This window comes from Pelodiscus sinensis, chromosome 2, assembly GCF_052426305.1.
Source record: "Pelodiscus sinensis isolate ZL-2025 chromosome 2, ASM5242630v1, whole genome shotgun sequence".
Taxonomy (NCBI): domain Eukaryota; kingdom Metazoa; phylum Chordata; order Testudines; family Trionychidae; genus Pelodiscus; species Pelodiscus sinensis.
Window position 1 is genome coordinate 202,421,944 of NC_143053.1, and position 12,921 is coordinate 202,434,864.

Consider the following 12,921-nt stretch of genomic DNA (forward strand, 5'->3'; position numbering starts at 1 on the left):
ATGGCAGCACCCAGGAACATGCAAATGAAGCCCAGGATATTTAAATCCCGGGCTTCATTTGCAACTCCGTTTGTCCTCATTACCCTACCTAGCTTGAACTAACGAACTAGTGTAGACGTACCCTGAGTGTTTTGTGTGTATAGACCCGTCTTTTCATTAATTGTTTTTGTGCTCTTTTCTCTCTTTATTGTCCTTCATTGCTGCTTTGTAAATGTGCAGTCAACAAAAATTACATCTTGTAAAATAGGGCATTACAGTTATGCCTCAGTATTCCTATAGTGTGGCTCATCTCTAATGCTCCTTTGGAGAGTTGCAATGAATACCTGACGTTAACTGATTCAGTACAACAGCAGTTCTCAAACTTTTTGGGTTCCGGAGCCCTTAACATGCGTAAAAATTTATGTGGAGCCCCAGCGGTCCACTGATTGTATGTGTTGTACCTATTGATGTTTCCAGTTTGTCAGCCTCGCGGAGCCCCTGGAGATGTCTTCGCGAAGCACAATTTGAGAAACACTGCAATACAAGAAATTTAATAGTCAATTCTCCATGGTGTCACCAATAAAAAAAAATGTCTTAGATAGGAAGCTGTTCGGGGCAGGGATTATGTCTTCCTGTGTGCTTATGCAGGATCACAGCCTATGTGTGCTGCCACAAAATAAATATTAAAATGCTAAATAAAAAGCTAACTATAAAGATAAAGCTGCATTGCTGTATGCTGTCACAAACATTATTTTCAATAAATCTCCTTATATTTTAGGATTGTCCATCAGCTGATAGATGAGGTTTGGAAGGATAGGAAGAGTGAGGAGAGGTTCTGAGACAGGGAAGGAGGCAGATCTATCTGTTTCTAGGCCTATTTCAGCCCTTCCAGGTCCTGCTCCTGAGCTCTGCTGTGGCCATTCCAGCTCCCCTAGAGCCCCCAAAATAGTTCCATTGCAGGGACACTAGCACCCCCGCTCAATGTTCCTTCTAATTTTTTCCATCCATGTGTGAAATAAATTTTGTTATATGCTCCAAGGCATGTGCAGATGGGCATCGCCAGTAGAAAGACATGCTGCTGGCTCAGAGTCCTTTGGGTACTCTGTTAATCAGCTGGGTAGCCTATGAATCTCTCCTGGATGTCCACCCAAGTGCTCAGCTTACAGGGAACACTGCTCCTGCTCCCTCAGCCTCCCAGTTCCACACTCTTCTCATGGATTGTGGATGCTGTACAGTTGATACATAAGTGCTAGTTTTATTGATTAAAAAACAGGCTAAAATTAGTGTCTGGTTTACTGAATGGTAAGACAAGATGGATGAGGTATTATCTTTTATTGGTTTAACTTCTGGTTAGAAGAACAAGCTTTTGAGCTGCACAGAGATCTCCTTCATGTCTGGAAAGGTACTCCCATCATCACAGCAAACTGCAAGAAAAGACATTACCTCACCCACCTTGTCTCTCCAATGTCCTGGCACAGACACAGCTACATCTATGCTCCAGACAATAATTACTGAACAGTGTAATGCCAAAGCAAAATACCATTACCATGTTGGATATTTTTTTATAAATTGTCAGAACTGCAGCAGCAGTAGCTGAAATATCTCTGCATAGGTTTCCTGCCTCTTTGTGTGGCTTCATGCACTTATGGCAGGGTCTGCCAGCAGAATCTCTCAGTGGTCAAAAGCTCTTCGTCAGTCACTATGTTTCAGTGCACGCTGCTCAGTCAGCAGCAAACCCTCATCTCATACGCTGCACAGTCAGCTTGCTTAACTTGCTCTGTGCTTGTGGATATAGGCTATATGAGCAGAAATAGATGATTGTTTAGCCCTTCCTTGTCTAAGGGAGGGAGCTGAGATGAAGAAAGTCAGTTCACTGACCCATAATGTCCAAATCTCAATTTAGCTGAGATTCAAACTATGGACATTCACTGGGTTTAACTTCCTGTGCTGGTCTCTTGTTTTTTAGAATTAAAAGGTTGTTGAGAAGGAGGGAGATTTGAATGCAAAATACAAATAGAGGCTTAGAAATATATAATGCCTTTCATCTCACTAGTTTTATTGCCTCTATTTAAACATAAGTACAGCAAGTACATTTTGTTTGAGTAGTAAGTTACCTATTGTTAGAGTGCTGTGAAGTGTTTGCAATTCTGTGACTATCGTAAGCAGTTTTGCAGTTTAATTAAATAGTGAAACATGCATTCTTCAAATGGAAAATGAATACATTTCTGGTACTGTGAATGACCCTCAGATATACTGTGCTTAAAAACTAGTAACAGACATCACAAAGGGGAACCTTTTCTTCATTTCAGCTGTACAATGGAATGTGTTAAACTTGTTTTTTGTTTAATTTATATACTTCTACAAAGAACACTGCTTTCTCTCTCATTTCAGTTCTGCTAATATACATAAAAGGCATGTGAGAGATCTGCCCAGATGCCTGATGCATTGTGAAGCTTCTGAGTGTAAATCATGGGCAGAGACTGAAGTGTGTAGCAGCTTCCATAGGGAGAAAATACAGCTGTAATCAGCTCCTTCAATTTTTAACCAAGTCCCATGAGAATTTACCAGTTTCTCTTTCTGTTATCTCTCCTCCCTCTCCCCCAAATTAAAGCAGAATGATGAAGTGTCTACTATTCAAGTGAAGGAACAAGACCAAGATGTTCTGGTGCTTAGGAAAGTGTCGTCACATAGCCCAACCCCCACATCAGGGAGTGCCGAGAATGATTGGAGGTAAGAGTTTTTTCCTTGGGCGCTCAGAGAGAGAGAGAGAGAGAGAGACACACACACACACAAGCTGACTGCAGAGCTTTCAGCAGCCAGATGGACTCGGTTACTAGCAAATAAGATACTAAGAAATAAGATGGCAAGATACTGTAGCATTTAGGGAATGCCTTTGTTAACAACTCCTACACTATGGGAAGTTCCAGGCTGAGAGTCTTTGATCCTCATTTAGATAGAAAGGATTCTGCTGCCTTTCTAGGCAGGGAACTTGCCTTGCCTACGTTTGATGTGCCTTATTTTAAATACATTGATGAAGAGGATGAGGAGGATGAATGGAGCAGCCGCTCACAGTCTTCAACTGAGGATGACTCTGTGGATTCTTTGCTTTCTGACAGATATATGGTGGTATCAGGGACTCCAGAGAAGATTTTGGAGCACCTTCTGAATGACTTGCACCTAGAAACAGTCCAAGACAAAGAGACAGGTAAGGTACAAATTGGATTCTGTTCTTTAAACACAGCTTTCTGTGTCGTCTGCTACTGTTTGTGATACTGCCTGTACATTTGGCTGACAAGCTGGCATGTAATATTGCATATAATGACCTCTGCTATTAAGTATTCTAAGTGCTGCATTTAAACTCACATGCTCTATTTGCCAGGTGATATTTTAGTTGTGTTCATCAGAAGGAAATCAAATCCAGGCCATTGGGGTTTTGTTTTGTTTTTTGTTGCCTCTGAAATTCTCACTAGTCCTTGTTGCAAGCCAACTGACTTAATGCCTTCTTACCAGATGTCAAATATAAGGACGAAATGCGAGAACTCGGCAATCAGAATGTGGTGAACTAGGGCACATAGCCGCTGGGCAGAAGTGTCAACAATTAATGAAACTGTTCAGTGGCTACATGCTTCACAGCAACTTCTTTTTTTAATAAATGACTTTACACTGTTGCCTACATTGCACAAGCTGCAGTGTATATTATATGGTACTTGTGTCTCTTCAACCAGACACTATGATTCTGTGTAGCCTGCAGCTATTATTATATTGATCAAACAACTTGAGACACTATGTAGCAGTACAGTCTTCTAACTAAATACAGATTTTGCCATCAGCAAAGCATGTTTGGAATATCTGCTGCTTCATGAAAACGCCTTACAAACTTCCTTCAAACACAAGACATATAACAGAATGTAATGCTTGTCTTCAACTAGAGATTGTAATTTGTTCCAGCCTGGAGCAAATTATTATATTGATCAGGCTACTTGACATGTAGTGTATTTTGCAGCTTGATCTCCTGGCTAAATGCACAGTTTGCTGTCACCAGAGCTCCTTTGGTAGTTTATCAAGAGTGCCTACAACCTGAAATCTATGTACAGTTTTAGTGAATGTAGTTATGCTGGTGAAGTGTCAGCTCAAGATCAAGCCTTCATAGTTTCAAAATGCTGCTAAAGGGCTATGAAATGTAGGTAGCTGAAAATGGAGTTGGTATTTTTTATTGTTCCCACTGGGGTTAAACTGCATATGCTTGATGCTAGGGTATATGCCCCACACCAAATGAGATTACTAAGAATAAACATGTTTAAAGGGATTACAGTGACTAAATGTATAAATAACATCTGTTACTCCCATAGGAATCTTAGTGTTGGGTTCTCAGGACAAGTTAGTAGTTTACTGTTGTATAGAATGTGTTTTCTTACCAGGGATGCATACTTTATCTAGAAAATAAGCCAAAAGAAATGCAAGCTGGCTCATTATTATAATGTGTCTAGCGCTGCTTCTGTCTGCCTAGATATTAATATTTTGTGCAGAGCAAGCATTGCTTTCTGATTGTTCTGCTTCCTCAGGTGTAATCATAATAGTGTTGTGTATAAAGGTACTTGCATGAGACTGAATTACAGGAGTGGTGCATGAAAGAATAGAGTAATTCAGATCAGGGAAAAGTTCATTTAAGCACAGTAGCTTATGCAGATTTGGGGAGATTAGCTACCCATTCCTGTAGGCTGCTGTTAGTTTTGTTCATAACCTCTTAATTCTTCCTACTGGAGACTGTTGAGGTCTCCAGCAATATTCTGTTTATTTTTTATGTACAAAGAATTGCTGGCTTGACTAAATTAGATATCTAATACATCTTGACTTTTTATTATCTCAGTTTTACCACCCTGCTTATTTTCTCCCATGGGGGTACCAGCTCAGCTGCTCATTAGCATATTTTTATTGTGCTAGAGTATGGATGAAAAATTGCTTTTAAAACTAGCTGTAAGGAGATGATAATATAGCTTTCTAAGCTGAATGTATAAGCTCTGCAGTGTGGTCAATATAAGCTGAGTACTGTATAGAAACTGAGAATTTAGAGTCTGACAATAGATGCAGATTTCCATGATCACAATGAAACGTCCTGTCCTAAACCTGTGGACCTGCATTTACATGACAACATGGTTGTCTATGTGCGGTTATTGTTTACCTTCTAATTATACACTAATATAGGGTTTATCTTTAAAAATTGAGTTAGGTTGATACATTTTCAAATGAAGGTACAGTGAGGACACCTCTCAAAATTTGTGCAAGTCCACCTTAGAACCACTTCCTGATCACAAACATTTGTGTGAAAATATGGGATGTTGGCTGAACAGCAAGTACATGCATTTCCTTGTAGGAGCACCTATGGCAATGTCTATACCAGCGGTTCTCAACCTTTTCCAGGTGGGGACCCATTTTGACAGTTCAGGAAGATTTGGTGACCCAGGGCAATTCAAAAACATGTGTGAATGGCTCCTTAAGAGCCACCTGAGGAGACACCTGGTGACCCTTTTGAAATGTAATGGTGACCCATATTTGGGTCCCACCCCATAGGCTAGGAAACCCTGGTCTACATAGGAAAACCTTGGGCTGGGGTGGGGTGGGGAACCAGGGGGTTACTTCAGTGCAGTGTAGATGTCTGGATTCAGGCTGGAGCCTGAGCTCTGGGACCATCCCACCTCATATTGTCCTAGAGTCCATTTCTTGGCAATCCTAAGTCAACTGGCATGGGCCAGCTGCAGGTTTCTCGTAGCAGTCTATACATATCCTTCTTAGAGGACAACAGAGCCAGTGGCTCTGCAATCAGAGGGAAAATATTCTTCTCATTTTGTTATTTTAATAGCCTACAGTCTACCACTTTCCAGGGGCTTCATTTTTGTTGCTGACCTCTACAATGGGGAACCATATGGACTACTGAACTTCCTGAAACTTCTGGCACCAAGACCTCTTTCAAATGATCTCTGAGATCACTAAAATCATCTAGGGATATCCTTCTAGTGTGTTCTTTAAGAGAGGATATATCCAGCAACTCAGTAAGGTGAATAATTCTAGTGTGTGCTAATTCTTGGGATGCTTCCTGATTAATCTGCACCAGGGTCTCAAATGATCTCAGGCTGGCCAAATGTCAGGTTCTCTGTGGGTCATCCTACTGAGTACTTTGCTGCTTTCAACACTGTCATACCTTTCTTCAGAGCTCTTTTCCTTCTCTGGGTGTCCTCCTAACCTCCTGGTGATTCCATCAGCATCCTTTTTGGTGTGTTTGTGTGAGGGAGTGGGGCTTCTCCTTCTCTACCACTGTCTGTGACGATCTCTCAGTGTTCAGATCCAGTCCCTCATCTCTTCCAGCCTCATCTCTTCCAGCCCCTTATCTCTTTGCTTAGGACTCATCATACCTGGCATCAACCTTCTTCATTATACCAATAACTCTCAAACCTGTTTCTCTACACCTGACCTATCTGCTTCCATGCAAATCCACATTGCAAATTATCTACTTGTCAGCTAAAATGTCACATGATCATCACTGAGTTCCTTACTTTCCCATCCCTGAGACAGTGCCACCCTCCCTATCATTCTGGCCTCTGCCCTGGGGGATATCTTAAAGAATTCCATCTCCTTTGGCCCACTTGTCCACCCTAAATCTTACTCTTTTTTTCCTCCACAGGGTCTTTAATCTTTGCCCTTTTCTCTCTGTTCAGACAGCTAATTCTTGTTCAGATGATTATTGTCTGACGTTTTGATGAATATAATCACCTTCACTGGCCTCCTCAACGCACACGTATCAGCTCCTCCGTTATATAGAAACAGAACTGTGAAAATCATTTTTCTTGCCCATTTCTCTGATCATGGCCATCCCCCTCTTTTCACTGCATCGAGTTCAAGCTTCTTGTCCTCACCATCAAAGCCAATCAAAACCTGTCTCTTCCTCTCCCTGTTTATTTGTCCTTGTGTTGTACCATGTGACCTTCCTTGTAAAAGTAGCCTCTGGCGTCAGTAGGTAGCGTCCTCTGTCATATGACAGGAGAATTAACTTTTTGAATCCTGATCCAGGTCATGTGAGTGGAGGTCAAGTTAGAAAATGTCTGTTTCTCATGTCACTTGTTTTCTAATTTTATCAGATTTTGAGAGCATGGGTTGTATTCATTTATATTTTAATTTCAGAAACATTGTGAGTGCTACCGAAATACAAACAATAATACTAGCTACAATATGCTGTTTAAATTCTTCAGCCACTGGAGAGGAATCAAAGCTGAGCTGAAGTTCAGATTTTATTGTCTGGGCAAAGCTAGAGGAAGAGCATATTGCATCATAGTAACTTCAACGCCTCCTCTGTTTGCTTGAAGCTACTTCTACTAATTATTAGGGACAATTTTTACCCATTTCACCAACATACATTCACCAGTGATCTTGTTTGCAGAGTAATGACATGTCCTGAGTCATTTGAACTATTACCTTTGTAAGATTGTACAATCGTCTTTAACGGACAGCAATCCACCTTCCCAAATAACTGAAGACATAGTAATGTGCCCTTTACTTGATGATCCAAGATAGCTAGCCAGTCTCCATTCATTTCTCCTAAAACTTCATAGAAAACATAATAAAGTAAAAGGGCAAAAGAATGACAATTTAGTTTTTATTTTCATGTTCATAGGGAGGAATAAGAGTTTAACAGTTATATTTTCAGTTATTGAAAAAAATAAGCCCCCAATATGAATGACCTCTAACCCAAAAAAGCCAGTATTTTCCTTCACTTCTATAGATTATAAATGTTATGCTTTCTGATCTCTAAAAGCTAGAGAGAAGAAAATTAAATACTATAACAGATTTTTTTTTTGACAGTAAAGATGGTAATAGAAAGTGTTACAATAGCAAAGGTGAGTTGTTTGCAAATAAATTTCAATCCTAGGCGCAAATTTAAAATTTTACAGGCCCTTTAGCCAGTAAAGTACTGGTGGTTTTTAAGTTATTGGGTCAGCTGAAGCCTCAGAATTACAGGTTGAACTTCTCTAGTCCAGCCCCCTTGGGACCTGACTGATGCTGAACCAGAGAATTTGTTGAACCATGGGAGATCAATATTGTCCAGCATATCACCAACACTTCCACTGCTTACTGGGTTCTTAGAACACAGTTGGGGTAAATTTGAGCTAATAACAGCACAGAACACAGAGAGCTAGGACTGGTGGCTGTAAACAGATTTTATGGGATAGCAGGAAACTTGAACATGAAACTTGATAAGTGAATATCTGGCTTACTAAAATCATGCTGGACCCCAGTTGTTACTGGACCAGAGAGTGCCAGACTAGAAAGATTCAATTTATGGTAGGATGATCTACTTGAGGGGATTTAAACTGAATAAAGCTAGCTAGTTTCTCAGGCAATATAATTGCAGGGGGAGAGTTCCCCTACCCCGGTTACAGAAATCTGCTTGGTACCAATAAAAGAAGAATTCTAGGAAGTCAAAGAAATTTACATTTTTTTTAAACAATGTTTAATGTTTCCATCTGTAGCTCTTAGAACACTGGTGATCTGCTACAGAAGGAGCTCAGTCCTATGTTCCCTGAGTTTCCATAACCCCCCACTGACCTCTGTGGGAGTTTGTGCCCCTCAAGGCCTAGCTGTAGTCTCATTGGCACAGTGTAAAACCTGGGTGAAAGGGATTCGAGGCTCTCTGTACTTTCTTATATTCCCTTTCCTCCCACATACTGATATGTAACTTAAACTCCTTATACTTCAGCTCTGAATTTGGCCCCTCAACTAATAATGATGCATTATAGCAATACAGGCAGTCCCCGAGTTACGCGGATCCGACTTATGTCGGATCCGCAGTTACGAACGGGGTTTGCTCCGCGTCTCCCTGGTCTGCTGGAGACCAGCAGACCAGGGAGACGGGGAGCAAAGCCTCTGAGGACGCCGGCAGCGGGACAGCCGTGGCGCGTCTGGGCTGTCCTGCTGCCCCCGTGCTCCGCGGCTTTGCTCCGGACGCCTGTAGTACAGCAGCTGGGGCGCTACCGGTTGGTCCCGTAGCGCCGCTCTGGGCGCTACTGGGCCAACCTGGCAGCACCCCAGCTGCTCTGCCCCAGGCATCCTGATTCAGCCACTGCTGGTCAGTTTCAGCAGCGGCTGAATCAGGACGCCTGGGGCAGAGCAGCTTGGGTGCTGCTGGGTTGCTCCAGTAGCACCGAGGAGCGGGTCTACTTGAGCAACCCAGCAGCACCCAAGCTGCTCTGCCCCAGGCGTCCCCAAGTCAGCCACTGCTGAAACTGACCAGCGCTGACTACAGGAAGCCCGAGGCAGAGCTCTGCCCTGGGCTTCCTGTAATCAGCCGCTGATCAGTTTCAGCAGCAGCTGACTTGGGGACGCCTGGGGTTCTTAAGTTGAATCTGTATGTAAGAACTGGCATCCAGATTCAGCCTGTTGAAACTGATCAGCGGCTGATTCCAGGAAGCCCGGGGCAGAGCAACTCTGCCTCGGGCTTCCTGTAGTCAGCCGCTGGTCAGTTTTGGCAGCGGCTGAATCTGGATGCCAGTTCCGACTTACATACAGATTCAACTTAAGAACAAACCTACAGTCCCTATCTTGTACGTAACCCGGGGACTGTCTGTACATACAGTGGAGTGGGATCGTTGCTCTCACTTCTAGTGGGGGAAACATTGTGTTTCCCCTTTCTTGAGCAGCAGCAGATTTTGAGGGCTTGGGATGTTTGCTGTTAGAGCAGAAAGTGGAGACACAGCAGAGTAATTGTCAATGCAAATCTTTTATGTGCAGAATGTACACAAGTCTTGTTCCTTGAATGGAAGAGGTCACAAAACTGCACACTGGCAGTTCCTTCTTGTGGTGTCCTCAGACAGCCTTTACATCATTTACCATGAATCTGCTCTCTTAGGGCTTTGATTCTCACTCCAATCCACCTGCTAATGCGGTGTTGTTTCCCTTTCTCCTGCTTTATCCTTTGGGCTTTTTACCGGAGATTATGTGTATTCAGCTTTTAGTTACAAGATTGTGTTGACACAGTCCCAGCGATAAAAGTAACTTACATTTCTTACAGGTATTGTCCTATTGCCACACTGGTCCCTTCCAGGTCTTTAAATAGCTCTCTGCTGGCTTTTGCCGCAGTTCAGGCAGGTCTTGCCGGAGCTGCACACCTGCTTACTTTCACCTCTGCACAGCTCTGTTGCTAAAAGTTAGTATGTGTGAATGTTGTTTGTCCACACTTTTTAAATAAAATAATTCCACCCCCAAGGAAGGGATTTTGCTTTGTTGGCAACAGAGTGCTCCTGCTGACAAAGGGGAGCTCACATTCTAAATTGCCAAAGCAAAACTTTGTTGTTCGTTGAGGGTGGGAGGTTAAGCATCTGTGAATAACAAAAGTTTTGTCGATCAAGTGCAAGTGTAGACATAGCCTGAGAAACCACTTGCATGAAACTATTACCCAGGAGTGCATGGTTTTGAAAAGCAAAGCCTGATAATCAGTTTTCCTTTTGTGTTGCTCCTGTACAACACAAAGGAACATAAGGAGGGCCCATTGAGATAAAAAAGGATGCTTGTAGTTAATGTCCTGCATTACTTTAGCACCTTTTGCCATCGCTATTTAAGTAGGAAGTCATTTAATATGAAAGAACATTGAGCTTCTTTCTCAGGCTGCCCTGCAATGTTATATAACATGTGAATTGAGCCTTCTAAAGGTTAATTAGAAAATAAGTTTGTTATTAGGGAGGAGTGGGGAGTTGGAATTATATAAGTATGCTGAAAACACCTAAAACTATATAATGAAATACTTACTGAATATTTCATTCAGAGAATACAGGCCATGCACTGTATTCAGGGAATTTCAATGTTTCCAGTGCAGTCGGGGTTCAAAGTTGCTTTAGTACAATGATTTTTTTGTGAGATGACCGTTTTCTGAGAAATGAAAAAGAGCACATTCATTACCCACCCACAGCATATGAAGGAGGGGCTCACTCATAGAATAAGGATCTACACTAACTTAAAGTATGTTCATGTAAAAACCTGAAAATATTTTTATAACTTAAATTTACTCCCCTGCTCTTAAAATCTCTCCCCACTTTTACCCAGAAATCCCAACGAGGCTACAGTTCAAACAGTTTTGCAACATATAGAAGCTGAAATTCTGGCCTTTTGTGATTAGGAGCAGTGCTGTTTTTGTTTTCAGCCAAAGTATAATTCAGTTATTTGAACATAGATTCTACTTGTAGTCTATTACTACTGATCTGTGAGATCTTTGTGGATACTATACTGGTACAACTGCTTTTTCCCCGCAGACTTCACTTTAGCTTTTCTATAGTAAGACCTTATATTAATAATAATATAAGGAAAGGAAAGGAAACCCAAAAGTTCCCCTCTCTCCCAAAACTCTCTGCTCACAAATTGTTTTTGTGATTATTGATAAAAATGGAGTTTTACATTAATTCTGCTTATATAATTTGCAAATTACTAGTTAGACATTTAAAAATTTCTTTAGAATCCATCAGACCTGTAATATTGTGAATTGCTCTTCAACACCAAATACCTCAAGTGCAGCACAGTCTGAAACAAGTGTACAAAATCAGCATTGTGAAAGCCTTACTATGGCTTATGTAAATTGATGCAAGAGAAACAGATTTTCAGGTTGGATACCAAAAGGGTGGTGGCCATAGGGAGCTAGTCCACTACCACTCGGCTCCCGTGGAAGCTAGTAGGGCCCAATGCTACTTTCTGAACTTGCCTTTCACCATAAGCAGGCACGTCTGAGCTTACACCAGCTGAGCACTAGGAGTGTGTCTAGACTACAGGTTTTTTTTTTTTTTTTTTAAAAAGTGGCCTTTTTTGAAAAAACTTTACCTGCATCTAGACTGCTGCCATGTTCTTTCAAAATTAAATGGAAAGAACGTGGCAGTTTTTTTGACTGTGGAAAACCTCATTTTATGAGGAATAACGCCTTTTTTCGAAAGTGCTCTTTCAAAAAATGGCGTTATTGAACGCAAACAGTGCTTTTATGAAAGACAGTAGCCAGACTGCCTGGGTACTCTTTCAAAAAAGTGGCCCTCTTTTTCGAAAATACTGGTTGCTGTCTAGACCCTCTCTTTTGAAAGAGGCTTGTAGTCTAGACTTACCCTGGCTGTAGTAGAGCTCAGCTCCATCACACACTGTCTTGTGACGTGCCACATCCCTTCTCAAATGCTGGGGACAGAGGGAGCAGCTTACATAGGAAGCAGCCATACAGGCAGAAATTACTCCTACACAGGTCATAATTCTCCTGTGGAATATCTAGCCAGTTTAAGTAGAAATTAGGCAGATGATGCAGACCAGAGAATTCAGACATTCTGTTTAATTTTGGATGGTTGCAATGAGAGCACTTATTTGAAACGTTAGATTTCTGTGTGCGCTCATAATATATGCTTTAGTGCTTAGTCCTCTAGAGGATTAAGAAATAGTGCTTTTTGAAATCAGGAAGTCCGAAACATCACATGTTCAGAGTTACCCATCTTTTTTTACTGTTACTAGTTCTAGCAAAAGGAAACTTTTAGAACAACACTAGCTACTGAGACAATAATGTGGAAATAGCTGCTTGACTTGTGATTGTGACAACATCTCCAATAGCAATCAGAGTTGCACTGAAATCATAATTTTCTCTCAGCTCATAAATAACTGTCACATCTTTCCAAAGCAAACCCTCAGTAACCTGTCTCTGAAATTAAAAAGTGATTTTACGTTGGCTTTTGGGAGATGCAGCCAGAGGAATTTTGGGGCAAAGTAAATGGTTCCAAAATCAATGTAGTCAAAACAGGAGTCATAATTTGAGTTCATTTTGTTATCTGTCACAGACAAGCATTTGCTGATGTTTTGCTGTGACAACATTTTGAACCAATTGTGATTTATTCTGTTAGAATGTGAACTTTGATAGAGCTGGAAATTGCCAAAATTAGAGATGTA

The 12,921-nt window shown here is 41.4% G+C and overlaps 1 protein-coding gene across 3 annotated transcripts in view; it reads left to right on the plus strand.

Annotated features, from left to right (window-relative positions):
* The window catches only part of RAPGEF5 (Rap guanine nucleotide exchange factor 5), a 215,368-nt gene that overhangs the window by 138,295 nt on the left and 64,152 nt on the right, over positions 1 to 12,921 (plus strand). For 2 of the 3 annotated variants that reach the window (XM_075922220.2, XM_075922222.2), the window contains 2 exons: positions 2,591 to 2,709; positions 3,096 to 3,184. In XM_075922220.2, coding sequence (XP_075778335.2) covers positions 2,591 to 2,709; positions 3,096 to 3,184 — 208 coding nt within the window. The remainder of the gene's footprint in view (positions 1 to 2,590; positions 2,710 to 3,095; positions 3,185 to 12,921) is intronic. The other variant, XM_075922221.2, reaches the window with a different exon arrangement.